Source organism: Blennius ocellaris, assembly GCF_963422515.1.
Source record: "Blennius ocellaris genome assembly, chromosome: 19".
NCBI classification, from domain to species: Eukaryota; Metazoa; Chordata; class Actinopteri; order Blenniiformes; family Blenniidae; genus Blennius; species Blennius ocellaris.
The window spans coordinates 2,500,932-2,519,679 of NC_137668.1; the positions used below are offsets into that span (position 1 = coordinate 2,500,932).

Sequence of the window (18,748 nt, forward strand, 5' to 3'; positions counted from 1 at the left end):
GACTCCATAGCGACTCTGCAGAGACTCTAAAGTGACTCTGTACAGACTCTGTATAGACTCTATAGCGACTCTATAGACTATAGTGACTCTGTATAGACTCTACAGTGACTGTATAGACTATAGCGTCTGTATAGACTATCGTGACTCTGTATAGACTCTATAGCGACTGTATAGACTATAGCAACTCTGTATAGACTCTAAAGTTACTCTGTATAGACTCTATAGCGACTGTATAGACTATAGCAACTCTGCATAGACTCTAAAGTTACTCTGTATAGACTCTATAGCGACTGTATAGACTATAGCAACTCTGCATAGACTCTAAAGTTACTCTGTATAGACTCTATAGCAACTCTCTATAGACCCTATAGCGACTATAGATTCTGTATAGGCTCCATTATGTTTCATTCCAGCAGAGAAATATTGATTTAAAAAGGATTAAATCTTGAAAGAAAGGTTTTTCTGCTTCATCGGGAGTTTTGACACCAAAACACAAACACATACAACTTGCATAAAACACTGAACGATTTTAACTGCGAAATGGAAAAAATCCCTGAAAGGACTGAAACAACTGAAGTGTTTTCTGATCAGGTAGTTTGTAGAAACATGACTCGGGTTCTCCTTCCCTCCTGGAAGAGGTGTCATCCTCATCTTGTGACCTTTGACCTGTTACCTGTGACTCAGTGTTTCTGCCTGCTGACACTCACTTCCTGTTTTTCTGGAACGGCCTGATACAGGAAGCCACCTCTCAGACGGGTTCTTTCACTTTCCTGCCATGAAGTGTCTGAACGTTGTGTTTGTTCTGCTCCTCAAGACAGTCTGGAACCCTGTCCAGACTGGACACCCAGGTATGGACCAGAGCAGGGGTGGGTTCTCCTTTCTGTTCCTCACAGTATCTGTTCCCTCACCTACTGGGTTCTCCTGTCTGTTCCTTACTGTTCCCTCACCTACTGGGTTCTCCTGTCTGTTCCTTACTGTTCGCTCACCTGCTGAGTTCTCCTGTCTGTTCCTCACAGTATCTGTTCGCTCACCTGCTGGGTTCTCCTGTCTGTTCCTCACAGTATCTGTTCCCTCACCTACTGGGTTCTCCTGTCTGTTCCTTACTATTCGCTCACCTGCTGGGTTCTCCTGTCTGTTCCTCACAGTATCTGTTCCCTCACCTGCTGGGTTCTCCTGTCTGTTCCTTACTGTTCGCTCACCTGCTGGGTTCTCCTGTCTGTTCCTTTCTATTCACTGACCTGCTGGGTTCTCCTGTCTGTTCCTTTCTATTCGCTCACCTGCTGGGTTCTCCTGTCTGTTCCTTACTATTCGCTCACCTGCTGGGTTCTCCTGTCTGTTCCTCACAGTGTCTGTTCCCTCACCTGCTGGGTTCTCCTGACTGTTCCTTACTATTCGCTCACCTGCTGGGTTCTCCTGTCTGTTCCTCACAGTGTCTGTTCCCTCACCTGCTGGGTTCTCCTGACTGTTCCTTACTATTCGCTGACCTGCTGGGTTCTCCTGTCTGTTCCTTACTATTCACTCACCTGCTGGGTTCTCCTGTCTGTTCCTTACTATTCGCTGACCTGCTGGGTTCTCCTGTCTGTTCCTTACTATTCGCTGACCTGCTGGGTTCTCCTGTCTGTTCCTTTCTATTCACTGACCTGCTGGGTTCTCCTGTCTGTTCCTTACTATTCGCTCACCTGCTGGGTTCTCCTGTCTGTTCCTCACAGTGTCTGTTCCCTCACCTGCTGGGTTCTCCTGACTGTTCCTTACTGTTCGCTCACCTGCTGGGTTCTCCTGTCTGTTCCTTACTATTCCCTCACCTGCTGGGTTCTCCTGTCTGTTCCTTACTGTTCGCTCACCTGCTGGGTTCTCCTGTCTGTTCCTTACTGTTCGCTCACCTGCTGGGTTCTCCTGTCTGTTCCTTACTATTCGCTGACCTGCTGGGTTCTCCTGTCTGTTCCTTTCTATTCACTGACCTGCTGGGTTCTCCTGTCTGTTCCTTACTATTCACTCACCTGCTGGGTTCTCCTGTCTGTTCCTTACTATTCGCTCACCTGCTGGGTTCTCCTGTCTGTTCCTCACAGTGTCTGTTCCCTCACCTGCTGGGTTCTCCTGACTGTTCCCTACTATTCGCTGACCTGCTGGGTTCTCCTGTCTGTTCCTTACTATTCGCTGACCTGCTGGGTTCTCCTGTCTGTTCCTCACAGTGTCTGTTCCCTCACCTGCGGCGTTCTCCTGACTGTTCCCTACTATTCGCTTACCTGCTGGGTTCTCCTGTCTGTTCCTTACTATTCACTGACCTGCTGGGTTCTCCTGTCTGTTCCTTACTATTTGCTCACCTGCTGGGTTCTCCTGTCTGTTCCTCACAGTGTCTGTTCCCTCACCTGCGGCGTTCTCCTGACTGTTCCCTATTATTCGCTCACCTGCTGGGTTCTCCTGCCTGTTCCTTACTATTCGCTCACCTGCTGGGTTCTCCTGACTGTTCTTCACAGTGTCTGTTCTTTAATGTGGCCTCATCTGGTAGGTTCTCCTGACTGTTCCTCACTTTTTCTGTTCCCTCACCTGCTGGGCTCTCCTGTCTGTTCCTCACAGTGCCTGTTATTTAATGTTCCCTTATCTGGTGGGTTCTCCTGTGTGTTCTTTAGTGTTCCCTCACCTGGTGGCGTCACCTGTCTGTTCATTCATGTTCCCTCATCTGGGGTGTTCTGTCTGTCTGTTCTTTAGTGTTCTCTCACCTGGTGGGTTCTCCTGTCTGTTCCCTCAGTGTCAGTTCCCTCAAGGGTCTGTTCTTCACAGTATCTGTTCCCTCATGGGTTCTTTTCCCTCACAGCATCTGTTTCACAGTCTGTTCCCTGAAGGGGTCTGTTCCCTCACTGGGTCTGTTCCCCACAGTGTCTTTTCCCTGATGGGGTCTGTTCCCTTACAGTGTCTCTTCCTCACAGAGTCTGTTCCCTCACAATGTCTGTTCCCTCACGGGGTCTGTTTCTTCACAGTGCCTGTTCAATCATGGGGTCTGTTCTCTCACTGGGTCTGTTCCCCACAGTGTCTGTTTCCTCACAGTGTCTGTTCCCTCACAATGTCTGCTCCCTCAGGCCATCTGTTCCTCACTGTCTGTTCCCTCACACTGTTCCATGATGGGGTCTGTTCCCTCACATTGTCTGGTCCCTCACGGGGTCTGTTTCTTCACAGTGTCTTTTCAATCACAAGGTCTGTTCCATTACTGGGTCTGTTTCTCACAGAGTCTGTTTCATTACAGGGTCTGTTCCCTCATACTGTTCTCCGGTGTCTGTTCCGGGTCTCTTTCCTTACGGGTTCGGTTCCCTCATGGGGTCTGTTCTTCACAGTGTTCCCTCTGTGTCTGTTCCCTCACAGTGTCTGTTCACTCACATTGGGTCTGTTCCCTCATGGAGTCTGTTCCCTCACAATGTACCCTCACGGGGTCTGTTCCCTGCAGCAGCTCTGCACTTGGCGGTACTGGCAGACTGGGGGGGGTTGCCCCTCCCCCCATACTTCACCCCGCACCAGAAGGACGTGGCTCAACTTCTGGACGAGTTGAATCAATCTGATGGAGTCGACTTCGTCCTGAGTCTGGGAGACCATTTCTACTGGAGTGGAGTGGAGAACGTGGAAGACCACCGCTTCAAGGTACTAGTGCACACTAGTACACACTGGAGGATCTCCGCTTCAAGGTATTAGTACACACTAATACACACTGGAGGACGCCCACTTCAAAGTACTAGTATGCACTAGTACACACTGGAGGACCCCCACTTCAAAGTACTAGTATGCACTAGTACACACTGGAGGACCCCCACTTCAAAGTACTAGTATGCACTAGTACACACTGGAGGACCCCCACTTCAAAGTACTAGTATGCACTAGTACACACTGGAGGACCCCCACTTCAAAGTACTAGTATACACTAGTACACACTGGAGGACCCCCACTTCAAAGTACTAGAGTAAACTAGTACACACTGGAGGATCTCTTCTTCAAGGTATTAGTACACACTAATACACACTGGAGGACCCCCACTTCAAAGTACTAGTATGCACTAGTACACACTGGAGGACCCCCACTTCAAAGTACTAGTATACACTAGTACACACTGGAGGACCCCCACTTCAAAGTACTAGTATACACTAGTACACACTGGAGGACCCCCACTTCAAAGTACTAGTATACACTAGTACACACTGGAGGACCTCTGCTTCAAGGTACACTCTTCCTCCTCCTCCTCCTCTTTTGGTGGCTTCACTGTCATTCACTTGTTGGATCATGATTATTTAACATTAGGAGAATAATTACCACTGTCTGTGGCAGTGAGGTGAAGCAGTGGAGGACCACTGTCTGTGGCAGTGAGGTGAAGCAGTGGAGGACCACTGTCTGTGGCAGTGAGGTGAAGCAGTGGAGGACCACTGTCTGTGGCAGTGAGGTGAAGCAGTGGAGGACCACTGTCTGTGGCAGTGAGGTGAAGCAGTGGAGGACCACTGTCTGTGGCAGTGAGGTGAAGCAGTGGAGGACCACTGTCTGTGGCAGTGAGGTGAAGCAGTGGAGGACCACTGTCTGTGGCAGTGAGGTGAAGCAGTGGAGGACCACTGTCTGTGGCAGTGAGGTAAAGCAGTGGAGGACCACTGTCTGTGGCAGTGAGGTGAAGCAGTGGAGGACCACTGTCTGTGGCAGTGAGGTGAAGCAGTGGAGGACCACTGTCTGTGGCAGTGAGGTGAAGCAGTGGAGGACCACTGTCTGTGGCAGTGAGGTGAAGCAGTGGAGAAACACTGGCTGTGGCAGTGAGGTGAAGCAGTGGAGGACCACTGTCTGTGGCAGTGAGGTGAAGCAGTGGAGGACCACTGTCTGTGGCAGTGAGGTGAAGCAGTGGAGGACCACTGTCTGTGGCAGTGAGGTGAAGCAGTGGAGGACCACTGTCTGTGGCAGTGAGGTGAAGCAGTGAAGAAACACTGTATGTGGCAGTGAGGTGAAGCAGTGGAGGACCACTGTCTGTGGCAGTGAGGTGAAGCAGTGGAGGACCACTGTCTGTGGCAGTGAGGTGAAGCAGTGAAGAAACACTGTATGTGGCAGTGAGGTGAAGCAGTGAAGAAACACTGTCTGTGGCAGTGAGGTGAAGCAGTGGAGGACCACTGTCTGTGGCAGTGAGGTGAAGCAGTGAAGAAACACTGTATGTGGCAGTGAGGTGAAGCAGTGAAGAAACACTGTCTGTGGCAGTGAGGTGAAGCAGTGAAGAAACACTGTCTGTGGCAGTGAGGTGAAGCAGTGAAGAAACACTGTATGTGGCAGTGAGGTGAAGCAGTGAAGAAACACTGTCTGTGGCAGTGAGGTGAAGCAGTGGAGGACCACTGTCTGTGGCAGTGAGGTGAAGCAGTGAAGAAACACTGTCTGTGGCAGTGAGGTGAAGCAGTGAAGAAACACTGTCTGTGGCAGTGAGGTAAAGCAGTGAAGAAACACTGTCTGTGGCAGTGAGGTGAAGCAGTGAAGAAACACTGTCTGTGGCAGTGAGGTAAAGCAGTGGAGGACCACTGTCTGTGGCAGTGAGGTGAAGGACTACTGGTGACCTATGGGTTAGAGAGTAATTGTGTGTGTGTGTGTGTGTGTGTGTGTGTGTGTGTGTGTGTGTGTGTGTGTGTGTGTGTGTGTGTGTGTGTGTGTGTGTGTGTGTGTGTGTGTGTGTGTGTGTGTCCAAGCACACCTTTGAAGACGTCTTCTCTCAGCCGTCTCTGCTGGACATCCCCTGGTTCCTGATTGGAGGGAATCATGACCACAAGGGAAACATCTCCGCTCAGATGGCATATTCCAAAATGTCCCCACGCTGGTACGCACACACACACACACACACACACACACACACACACACACACACACACACACACACACACACACACACACACACACACACACACACACACACACACACACACACATAGTAAAAATGACAGTGGTAAACCAGATGTGCAGATTGTACCTCAGGTCTTGTCCCAGAATCTTTAACACACGTGTGTGTGTGTGTGTGTGTGTGTGTGTGTGTGTGTGTGTGTGTGTGTGTGTGTGTGTGTGTGTGTGTGTGTGTGTGTGTGTAGGAACTACCCAGGCCTCTACTACGACCTCCACTTCACGGTCCCGCTAACGAACGTGTCGCTGAGCATCCTGATGATTGACACCGTGGTTCTTTGTGGAAACGGCGAGGAGCAGACGGGACCGCAGAGCCCGGAGGCTGCAGAGCGCCAGTGGACCTGGATCAGCACCAAGATGGCTGCCAGCAGGCGAGGCCTCAGCGGGGTGGGGGGGGGGGGGGGGGGGGGGGCACTGTAGACATTATAAACTGATGCAACGCCGGCACCATATTGGATGGGCCATCTCACTCTCCGGAAGCACCAGGGTCAAAGCAGAACAAACAACTTTGTTTAGGTTTTGTTTATAAAACCTTAGAGGGTTTCCCTCCCTTCAGATAAACAGTGGAGCAGTGTGGTAATCCCTTCAAATTAACAGTGGAGCAGTGTGGTAATCCCTTCAAATTAACAGTGGAGCAGTGTGGTAATCCCTTCAAATTAACAGTGGAGCAGTGTGGTAATCCCTTCAAATTAACAGTGGAGCAGTGTGGTAATCCCTTCAAATTAACAGTGGATTAGTGTTGTATATCCCTTCAGATCAAGATTAGTGGAACAGTGTAGTAATCCCTTCAGATTAACAGTGGATTAGTGTTGTATATCCCTTCAGATCAAGATTAGTGGAGCAATGTGGTAATCCCTTCAGATTAACAGTGGAATAATGTGGGCATTTTAAACAGTTCTACACTCAGCTCTCTGGAATTAATCCTCTGAGTTTTAAACAGTTCTACACTCAGCTCTCTGGATTTAATCCTCTGAGCTTTAAACAGTTCTACACTCAGCTCTCTGGATTTAATCCTCTGAGTTTTAAACAGTTCTACACTCAGCTCTCTGGATTTAATCCTCTGAGCTTTAAACAGTTCTACACTCAGCTCTCTGGATTTAATCCTCTAAGCTTTAAACAGTTCTACACTCAGCTCTCTGGATTTAATCCTCTGAGTTTTAAACAGTTCTACACTCAGCTCTCTGGATTTAATCCTCTGAGCTTTAAACAGTTCTACACTCAGCTCTCTGGATTTAATCCTCTGAGTTTTAAACAGTTCTACACTCAGCTCTCTGGATTTAATCCTCTAAGCTTTAAACAGTTCTACACTCAGCTCTCTGGAATTAATCCTCTGAGTTTTAAACAGTTCTACACTCAGCTCTCTGGATTTAATCCTCTGAGTTTTAAACAGTTCTACACTCAGCTCTCTGGATTTAATCCTCTGAGTTTTAAACAGTTCTACACTCAGCTCTCTGGATTTAATCCTCTGAGCTTTAAACAGTTCTACACTCAGCTCTCTCGAATTAATCCTCTGAGCTTTAAACAGTTCTACACTCAGCTCTCTGGAATTAATCCTCTGAGTTTTAAACAGTTCTACACTCAGCTCTCTGGATTTAATCCTCTGAGTTTTAAACAGTTCTACACTCAGCTCTCTGGATTTAATCCTCTGAGTTTTAAACAGTTCTACACTCAGCTCTCTGGATTTAATCCTCTGAGCTTTAAACAGTTCTACACTCAGCTCTCTCGAATTAATCCTCTGAGCTTTAAACAGTTCTACACTCAGCTCTCTGGATTTAATCCTCTAAGCTTTAAACAGTTCTACACTCAGGTCTCTGGATTTAATCCTCTGAGTTTTAAACAGTTCTACACTCAGCTCTCTGGATTTAATCCTCTGAGTTTTAAACAGTTCTACACTCAGCTCTCTGGATTTAATCCTCTGAGTTTTAAACAGTTCTACACTCAGCTCTCTGGATTTAATCCTCTGAGTTTTAAACAGTTCTACACTCAGCTCTCTGGAATTAATCCTCTGAGTTTTAAACAGTTCTACACTCAGCTCTCTGGATTTAATCCTCTGAGTTTTAAACAGTTCTACACTCAGCTCTCTGGAATTAATCCTCTGAGTTTTAAACAGTTCTACACTCAGCTCTCTGGATTTAATCCTCTGAGTTTTAAACAGTTCTACACTCAGCTCTCTGGAATTAATCCTCTGAGTTTTAAACAGTTCTACACTCAGCTCTCTGGATTTAATCCTCTGAGTTTTAAACAGTTCTACACTCAGCTCTCTGGAATTAATCCTCTGAGTTTTAAACAGTTCTACACTCAGCTCTCTGGATTTAATCCTCTGAGCTTTAAACAGTTCTACACTCAGCTCTCTGGATTTAATCCTCTGAGCTTTAAACAGTTCTACACTCAGCTCTCTGGATTTAGTCGTCTGGGCATCAGGTCAGTAAACATTATGCGTGGCACTGAAGCAAGGTATGACTCACTGATTCAAGTTAAATGTATGAACGGTGATGGTATGAAGAAGTGTTTTAGTTTGGCGTGTCAGCAGCTGTTCAGAGTGTTTCCTGTGTCTTATTTTGAAGTGTGAGGGTTTGTCTCAGGTCAGACTACCTGCTGGTGGCCGGTCACTTTCCCGTTTGGTCCATCGGAAACCATGGACCCACATCCTGCCTGGTCAACAGACTCCGCCCCCTACTGAAGAAATACAACGTCACCGCGTACCTGAGTGGCCACGACCACGACCTACAGGTGAGTCCAGCTGCATGGAGATCATCTGCTCCACCCAGTCCTCCTCCACCCAGTCCTCCTACCTGATGATGTGGCCTGATGATCACAGTCTGATCTCAAGCCTCCAACACAACCATGGGAATCCTTCGTCAACACACTCAGCTGGGTGGAGGACATCCTGGTCGTAACGTGACACCGTCAGTTGGGTGGAGTACATCCTGGTCGTAATGTGACTCCGTCAGCTGGGTGGAGGACATCCTGGTTGTAATGTGACACCGTCAGCTGGGTGGAGGACATTGTGGTCATTACATGAGCCAGGGCCACTTCCTGCTCCAGAGCCAACTGGGACTCCATGAACACTGACCCTGGGCCTCCAGCAGTGGTTTATAGGGACCTTCATAGGGGAACCCATGATCTTCTTCCGGCTCTCGACGAAGGCGGACGTGTTTCTCTCCCTCCTCTTATCTTCCTGCTTGCTGCTCATTATCTTTTGTCAGAAACTAACGGAGCGTCTCTCTACACCTCTATCCAAACTGAAATCATGGAATTGATCAACTGGTCTCAACGCAATCGATCACATGTTTTTGACAAAAAGAACGAGTAGAGGAGAGCCCTCCGGTTCTGATGGAATGTTTGCTAGTTTGCTAACACATTGGACTCCTGGAGTGGCTGGAGGATCGTGTGTCAGTCCATTCTTTCCATTGAGGACGTGGAAGATATCTACATAACTGGAGTAATGATAGCAGGGACGCAGCTGATTGGAGCTGCAGTTTCCTGATCTCAAGCAGAGTTGGGACGACGCTGGCAGCTGTTCTGGGAAGACTGCCAGTGTCTCTGAGGGACGAGAGCTCTGAACACTGTTTGGATCTCACAAGACCACAGAAAGTTGGTTCATTTCTAGGAAAAGACCATTTTTATTTGTCATGATACACAGTCATGACATATGAATTCTGACCCAGGAATGTGATTGTCTATCACATCCAGTGGGGGGGACCCTTTGCCACTGCAGACCCATGCAAATCCTCCCTCGCTTTTTGCTCAAAAGACACTTCCCTCATGCACTCAGCCAGTTACCGGTTGGGTGAGGCTCTCAGGATTTCACACCTTCAAATTCCCCAACCTTCAACCAAAAGCCTTTGGCAGAGACTCCTCAAGCGATTCTTGCCCCGAGTCTTCTCCAGTGAACACCAGGGAAGAGCTGCATCCAAGCAGCGTCGCTCACAAAAGGCTTTTGCTCCTGTTCTTCGATGGAGGAGGTGGGTTGCTGGAGGCAGCTCACCCAGCGTTAGCATACAGCTAACACCAGAGGCCTACAACCAGGGGCCTTCACTCCTCAACTCCTCGCCTGACCCGGCCACGAGGGAAAACCATCACAGACCTGAGCGACCAGCTCCTCAGTCTGGACAAAAGGAACAACCAGGAGCTGCAAAGAAGGACTCCTGAAACATCAACTTCATCTTCTTCTCCTCAGCCTGCAGAACCAGCAACCACAGTTAGCAGGAGGTGCTAACTACAGGAGAAGACACCAGCTTCCCTCCAGCAGGACAACAACTGAACTCCTTCTTTAAAGATACCAAGGGAGTGGTAACAACAACTGGGCATTACCTGAGATTAGTTAGACCTGATGCTAATCATAGAATTTTTTAAACTTTTACGAAGATGTGTTGATTCTATTACAGTGATCAAGTTCCATATATAATGATATTAGGAGCAGTGATCAACTTGTAAACCAACGTTAGCTCTGCCACAGACACAGGGTCTGCATGCTAATCTTTGCTTTACTAACTAGTTAACTCACAATCCTACACATATCACATCAAAGACAACATCACACAGTAACTGAACACCATCTGATGACTCCTGACATTTTACAAAACAAGTCTCATTCACATCAAGTCATTCTAGAAATGGTCCTTTAGCAGAGACACACAGGAAGCAGACGCTAAAGACTAGCTTCCATGTTCCATTGTTCTCCAGCACATGGTGGAGACCCAGGACAGACTTCCTGCTCTCTGATAACCTCCATTTGCATGTTGTTTCTTGTGATCCGCCATCTTGTTTTGTAGTTCCATCACACGTCTCTCACACACACACACACACACACACACACACACACACACACACACACACACACACACACACACACACACACACACACACACACACACACACACACACATGCACCTACACTCACCAAGCTGTATATAGGTAGTTAGAATCTGTGTTTATTTGTTTTCATGGTAAATAAATATAATGTTTGGAATCATACTTGCTGTTTTATTAATGAGCACAAAGGAGAATGAAATGTCGACTCTTCTGTGTCAAGAACTCCAAAATCCTTCAAGCTTTACTGTTAATTCTAGTAATTGTAATTAATTTAACTATTAATTCAAATTCCTGATGAACTGTTTAGTATATCTTATGAGACTGATAGAACTGAATTGGCTCTCATTTCCTGTTAACACAGGTGGAGCTCTGAGGTTCTGATACAGATCAGATTAAATTTCAATAACATAATTAATAACGATCTTTGATCATTATTAATCATTATCAATAGCCAAACACAACATAAATGGTACCGAACGATCCTTAGGAAGTAAGAAATCCCAACATAAATGGTGCCTCGTGGGCAGACTTACAACACTTAGACTCATGTGATAAACAAAGTCAAGACTTTTGAACGTCTACACCGATGGAATCCAACTGGAGAAGTTGACAGCTCGGCTTGGAGGTTGACAACTCAGCAGGAAGCTAAAAGGACCAACACATTCAGACATATTGGATTCACTGCAGAGGACCGAGGACTCAAGGTCGAGAGAATTCTGTTCAGTCTGACCTTACTTACCTTCTTCTTTTTTTTATTGTAAATCTCTCCATTTGTGAGATCAATCAATCAAGCAATCAATCAATCAATCAATGATGATGTGTTGTCTGGGTCAGTGTGAGGTTCAGGGGCAGATGGGGAATGGAACCTGCAACCTGCTACCAATGAATCCACAGCCTCTCAGTATGTGTCTTCTTCCTGCAGTTCATCAGAGAGGATGATGGGAGCTCATATGTGGTCAGTGGCAGTGGGGTGGTCAGCGACCCATCCACCAAGCACCGAGACAGCATCCCTCCGTCCTGGCAGCTCTACTCGAGTCCCGTCAACCACTCGGTGGGGGGTCTGGCCTACGTCCAGGTGACCGAGCAGCATATGATGGTCAGCTTCCTGCAGACGGACCAGACCTGTGCCTATCGGACAGAGATCCAGCGACGCTCGGTCTGACGGGCGCTGTGGAGGGGAGGGCAGGGGAGGGCAGGGGAGGGCAGGGGAGGAGGGGAGGAGGGGAGGGGAGGGGAGGGCAGGGGAGGGCAGGGGAGGAGGGGAGGGCAGGGGAGGGCAGGGGAGGGCAGGGGAGGGCAGGAGGGGAGAGGACAGGAGAGGAGGGGAGAGGAGAGGAGAGGAGAGGAGGGGAGAGCAGGGGAGGGCAGGGGAGGGGAGAGGACAGGAGAGGAGAGGAGAGGAGAGGAGGGGAGGGCAGGGGAGGGCAGGGGAGGGGAGAGGAGAGGAGAGGAGAGGAGAGGAGAGGAGAGGAGAGGAGAGGAGGGGAGGGCAGGGGAGGGCAGGGGAGGGCAGGGGAGGGCAGGGGAGGGCAGGAGAGGAGAGGACAGGAGAGGAGAGGAGAGGAGAGGAGGGGAGGGCAGGGGGAGGGCAGGGGAGAGGAGAGGAGAGGAGAGGAGAGGAGAGGAGAGGAGAGGAGAGGAGAGGAGAGGAGGGGAGAGCAGGGGAGGGCAGGGGAGGGGAGAGGACAGGAGAGGAGAGGAGAGGAGAGGAGGGGAGGGCAGGGGAGGGCAGGGGAGGGGAGAGGAGAGGAGAGGAGAGGAGAGGAGAGGAGAGGAGAGGAGAGGAGGGGAGGGCAGGGGAGGGCAGGGGAGGGCAGGGGAGGGCAGGAGAGGAGAGGACAGGAGAGGAGAGGAGAGGAGAGGAGAGGAGGGGAGGGCAGGGGAGGGCAGGGGAGGGGAGAGGAGAGGAGAGGAGAGGAGAGGAGAGGAGAGGAGAGGAGAGGAGAGGAGGGGAGGGGAGGGCAGGGGAGGGCAGGAGAGGAGAGGACAGGAGAGGAGAGGAGAGGAGGGGAGGGCAGGGGAGGGCAGGGGAGGGCAGGGGAGGGCAGGGGAGGGGAGAGGACAGGAGAGGAGAGGAGAGGAGAGGAGAGGAGAGGAGAGGAGAGGAGAGGAGAGGAGAGGAGAGGAGGGGAGGGCAGGGGAGGGCAGGGGAGGGGAGAGGACAGGAGAGGAGAGGAGAGGAGAGGAGGGGAGGGCAGGGGAGGGGAGAGGAGAGGACAGGAGAGGAGAGGAGAGGAGGGGAGGAGCACCATGGTCACTCACTCGTTTCAGGGCCCAACAATTGGGGCGTTAAGGGGAGAGGAGGGGCGTGGCGAAGTGGGGTGGGGTTTGGAGGGGTGGGGAGGAGCGCGGCGCGTCGTGGAACGGTGGGGTGGAGCAGGGAGTGGAGGGGTGGAGCATGGAGAGGTGGGGCGTGGTTTGTTGGGGAGGGGTGTTCCTCTGTCTCCCTCCTGCAGCGCTCCACTCACTGCTCGGTGAAGCGACTGACGGGTCGGTCAGTGTCTCTGGTGTCTTCCTGGGGAATAAAACACGGATTTCACTCATAAAGGGACTTTTGTAAAACGTCGAGTTGACAATTAAGCATCCTTAAACACAGTAAATAGATTAAAACTGAAAGTTAAAACATAAAAACTTGCACATTTCACAGTAATTCTTAGTGAACCATGATTACCTCATAATACTTGTTATATTGTTGTAATGTTTAATCAGGAGCTTTCAGGGCAGGCTCTGTTTGGCCCTTTCAGTCAGAGCAGCTGTCGTTTCCACTGGAACTCAATATGCTGATCACCTAAATTCTATATTTGACAGAAATAGCACAAAAAAGAACTTTTGAATTGCATATTGAATTTAACATTTCAATTTGTCTCTTTTATACGAAACCGCGGAAACATTACAATCTAGAAAAAGTGATAAACTATCATATCAGCATGTTGATGTTTGATTCTGGTGTTTCTAATGTTTGTGACTCTTGGTTAATAAGATTTCATGTTATGAATGTTGATGAACTTTGACCTCTGTCAACCTCTTGTTAAATAAAAGTGGGGTGTGTTGATTGTTGTGCTGATTCAGAGTGTGATGTTCTCACACTCCTCCAGTCATCCTCACTTTCAGCCTGCCCCAGAAACTGAAGCCCCCTGGGGCAACAACACATCATCAGCGGGGTGGAACTACCCCTCTCACTACAGTCTGACCCCGATCCCTGTGTGTGTGTGTGTGTGTGTGTGTGTGTGTGTGTGTGTGTGTGTGTGTGTGTGTGTGTGTGTGTGTGTGTGTGTGTGTGTGTTGTGTGTGTGTGTGTGGCTAAAACCCAGCCTTTGAGGCCATAAGAAGATGATCAATAAGGTTGATCAGTATCTGTGTCACGATGAATCTAAAGCAAAGAAGCTCCAGACTGCAGTGATGTGATGAATGTGGGCGGAGCTCAATGTGGGTGGAGCTCAACTTTGAGGCGATTTGATTTGAGGGATGTAAGTATTTAGTACTTAGCAGTACACAATGTAGTATTTAGTAGTACACAAGATAGTATTGAGCAGTACACAATGTAGTATTTAGTAGTACACAAGGTAGTATTGAGTTATACATAATGTAATATTTAGTCATACACAATGTAATATTTAGTAGTACACAACATAGTATTTAGTAGTACACAACTTAGTGTTTAGTAGTACACAACGTAGTATTTAGTAGTACACAACTTAGTATTTAGTAGCACACAACATAGTATTTAGTAGTACACAACTTAGTGTTTAGTAGTACACAAAGTTGTATTTAGTAGTTCACAATGTAGTATTAGAATGCACCATTTAAACTCTGGAGAGCCTGAACCTGCTGCTGAACAAATCCCAGAGGAAACATTGAGTTATTCATGTGCATTTTAACTCTCAAATAAAGTCACACAGAGCAGGCAAGGTAAGGCAAGGTAAGGCAAGGTAAGGCAAGGTAAGGCAAGGTAAGGCACATTTATTTATCACAGTGCTTGACAGAGAAATAAAAGAAATACAGAATAAAAGAAATACATTAAAGCTTAAGAAGAAAAGAGCAATGCATTAAAACAAATAATGTAGAGGCATACAATAAACAAGGTAAGAGAGTTATTAAGAAAAGTTAAAAGTCCTGATATATTTCATGTTCCAGTCCCTCCTCTGCTCATGTGGATAATAATGTGTCTGATCCAGTAGAAACACTCACAACCAGTGAAATTATAGTATTTCTTGGACTGAGCTGACGTCACCTCTCATGAAACGGGTGGTTCTCCTCCACCTCCTCCACCCTCACGGAGACTGCAGCCCAGCCCACAGCCGCCTCCTCCACCCCCTGGGTGACGTAGCCAGCAGCTCAGCTGGTAGTTGTAGTAATGTACTGACACATCTCGGCCCTCCTTAGTCTTTTATTGTGGGAATAGCAGCAGGTTTCAAGAGGAGCTTCTGAGGAAGTCCAGTTTCAAAGTACCGTAGTTCTGGAAGCTTCTTTGGTGAAGAGTCGCTCACAAACACACACATTCTTTACGGAAAAGAAAAAAAAAAGTCCAACCACATTCGCCGCTATGCTTCTTCTTTCAGCAAGACAAATAGTGAGGAACCATACTGGTACCTGAAAACACATTTTCTCCAGTGGACATGAAGGTGAAAACACATTTTCTCCAGTGGACATGATGGTGAAAACACATTTTCTCCAGTGGACATGAAGGTGAAAACACATTTTCTCCAGTGGACATGAAGGTGAAAACACATTTTCTCCAGTGGACATGATGGTGAAAACACATTTTCTCCAGTGGACATGAAGGTGAAAACACATTTTCTCCAGTGGACATGAAGGTGAAAACACATTTTCTCCAGTGGACATGATGGTGAAAACACATTTTCTCCAGTGGACATGATGGTGAAAACACATTTTCTCCAGTGGACATGATGGTGAAAACACATTTTCTCCAGTGGACATGATGGTGAAAACACATTTTCTCCAGTGGACATGAAGGTGAAAACACATTTTCTCCAGTGGACATGAAGGTGAAAACACATTTTCTCCAGTGGACATGATGGTGAAAACACATTTTCTCCAGTGGACATGAAGGTGAAAACACATTTTCTCCAGTGGACATGAAGGTGAAAACACATTTTCTCCAGTGGACATGAAGGTGAAAACACATTTTCTCCAGTGGACATGATGGTGAAAACACATTTTCTCCAGTGGACATGAAGGTGAAAACACATTTTCTCCAGTGGACATGATGGTGAAAACACATTTTCTCCAGTGGACATGATGGTGAAAACACATTTTCTCCAGTGGACATGAAGGTGAAAACACATTTTCTCCAGTGGACATGAAGGTGAAAACACATTTTCTCCAGTGGACATGATGGTGAAAACACATTTTCTCCAGTGGACATGATGGTGAAAACACATTTTCTCCAGTGGACATGATGGTGAAAACACATTTTCTCCAAGTGGACATGATGGTGAAAACACATTTTCTCCAGTGGACATGATGGTGAAAACACATTTTCTCCAGTGGACATGAAGGTGAAAACACATTTTCTCCTGTGGACATGATGGTGAAAACACATTTTCTCCAGTGGACATGATGGTGAAAACACATTTTCTCCAGTGGACATGATGGTGAAAACACATTTTCTCCAGTGGACATGAAGGTGAAAACACATTTTCTCCTGTGGACATGATGGTGAAAACACATTTTCTCCAGTGGACATGATGGTGAAAACACATTTTCTCCAGTGGACATGAAGGTGAAAACACATTTTCTCCAGTGGACATGAAGGTGAAAACAGATGTGGAACAACAAAAACAGCAGTTCAATGTGAAGCAGCAGAGACTGAGAGAGCAGAGAAGAGGCTCCTTGGCACATTCATGGGCGTGTCTTGTTTTGGTTTCTCTGCATGTCAATCTTCCTGGAGGCGGGGCTTCTCCAGCTCTGTGCCGCGTCATCACGGTGGTGCCGCGTCATCACGGTGGTGCCGCGTCATCACGGTGGTGCCGCGTCATCACGGTGGTGCCGCGTCATCACGGTGGTGCCGCGTCATCACGGTGTTGAGCTCGCCCTCCAGGTAGAACAGAGAAAGATCGCCCTCCAACTCAAGCTTGAGGGAATCAATGAAAAAAACACTTTGGGGATGTAGATGAACCCCAAATAGCACTTTTATGATGTTTAAAGCACAGAAAAGTCTTCTTTAAAAGAAGAGAGAGTGTCAGTCAATCTTCAGGTGTTCAGGGAGTTTGTTCCCCAGGTGAGGAGGTCAGAACTAAAAGCTGCTTCACCTGAAGTGCAATTAAATAGATAGATAGATAACTGATAGATAGCTGAAGTCACTGCCTCCACTACGGTCAGGTTGTTTTTTTACCGTCTGCTTGCTCTTAGTTTGGCTGCTGGTGTAAAGTCAGATGGAAAACTTTGCTCGTACTGAACGCGGTGCTTTTAAGAAGAATACAGTGAACAAGGTGACATGTTATTTCTCTGTTTGTCATCACTGGATGTTTACATGAATCACCAAGTTCACACACATCATTAAAAAATGAACAGTCTTACAGGCCACTTACACACACACATACAAAGTAGCCTATATTAATATGTTTATTGTATGTAGCTGTTCATAAAATTATATTATGTTATAATATATTATGAATATTACAAATTAAGCTGTTACTGTATATTAACTGTATATTGTGGCAGGAAGAAGGATGAGGCAGAGCTGAATCTTGGAACACGTCTTTATTGATACGAACACAGAACAGGACTGGCACAGCCCACAAAAGCCCCGGCGTGGGAGAGCCCAAACCCCGCCCCTTTACCCAGAGTCCTTTGGGTGAGAGGCCTGGCTCCTAGCAACCGCCACAATATACTATATAGGTTTTTAGATACAAAACATTGATTATCAATTCTGAGGCTGTCCTGTAAATAGTTTTCAAATAAACAATACATATAGCAACGTCTGTGTCAGGATTGGTGGTGTGCAGGATTGAAGCGCCGACAGGACCAGGGTGATCATTACACAACAGGACTTGACTGGACTGGTTTCAACAACGAGACATGTAACGTGGGCTGGATCTTTAAGGATGCTGGCAGCTTCAGCCTCGCGTCGCTCATTTGCTTCAGGTGTGCGTCCTGCTCCGTCCGCTCCACGTACGCTCACACACACACACACACACACACACACACACACACACACACACACACACACACACACACACACACACACACACACACACACACACACACACACACACACACACACAAACAAAAACCCAGCAGGAGACATCTGCGGACTGTAACATTCTGATAAATCCAGATCAATTTCAGAATTAAATTAAAGCTGCAAGCAGCATTGGTCGGGACCTCGAGATTGCCCGTCGGGGGGGTGGCTATGAACGGTTAATTAAAAAAAATATTATTTAAGCAAAAAAAAAAAAAAAAAAAAAATTAGTACTTTTATTTTGAAAAAACGGCGTCGGAACCAGCTAATTAGCTAGTGATTTGTGACCGCAGCACCCCCATTAGGCCACCTACCAAATGTCAGCTCAATCGAACAATGTTTACTAGCATGCTAACGGGCATGCTATGCCACAAGCTAGCGGATACACCTGAAAATCTCAGTGTGGTACTCCCCAGGTTGCTCCGATCCCAAATCTGGTCTTACTTCAATTCTAGTGTGAATGACACTGCACTTATGGAACAATAAAGGTTTTTCAAAAACTTCCACCGACATGAATTATATGGCCTCAGGCCAGGCCTCCTACGGAGGTCAGTGTGGGACATGAGAGTGACCTGGTGGAGTGCCGGGCCTAGGAGGCCCGGCCTTTGTCGGCGTGAACGAAGGTGTGAATGATGCATCAATGAAGGTTTTTCACAAACTTTCACCGACATGAATTACATGTCTCAGGCCAGACCTCGTACAGGTTTTGCATGTCCTCATGACAGGAGAACATGAGACATGAGAGTGAGGTCAGGTCACATGAGAGTAACCTGACCTGAGAATGACTGCTGAGGTCACTCTCAGGTCAAACTGCAGGATATGACAGGCTGTCAATCACACAGC

At 47.5% G+C, this 18,748-nt stretch overlaps 1 protein-coding gene across 1 annotated transcript; it reads left to right on the forward strand.

Moving 5' to 3' along the window:
* Positions 1-737: 737 nt before the first annotated feature.
* LOC308144161 (tartrate-resistant acid phosphatase type 5-like) lies at positions 738-11,863 on the forward strand (the record flags this gene model as incomplete). The annotated part of the gene is made up of 6 exons (XM_080515219.1): positions 738-848; positions 3,437-3,627; positions 5,682-5,809; positions 6,075-6,257; positions 8,469-8,616; positions 11,624-11,863. The coding sequence occupies exons 1-6, from the start codon at positions 776-778 to the stop codon at positions 11,861-11,863; spliced, it is 963 nt and encodes a 320-aa protein (XP_080371345.1). The 5' UTR covers positions 738-775.
* Between the last annotated feature and the right edge of the window lie 6,885 nt (positions 11,864-18,748).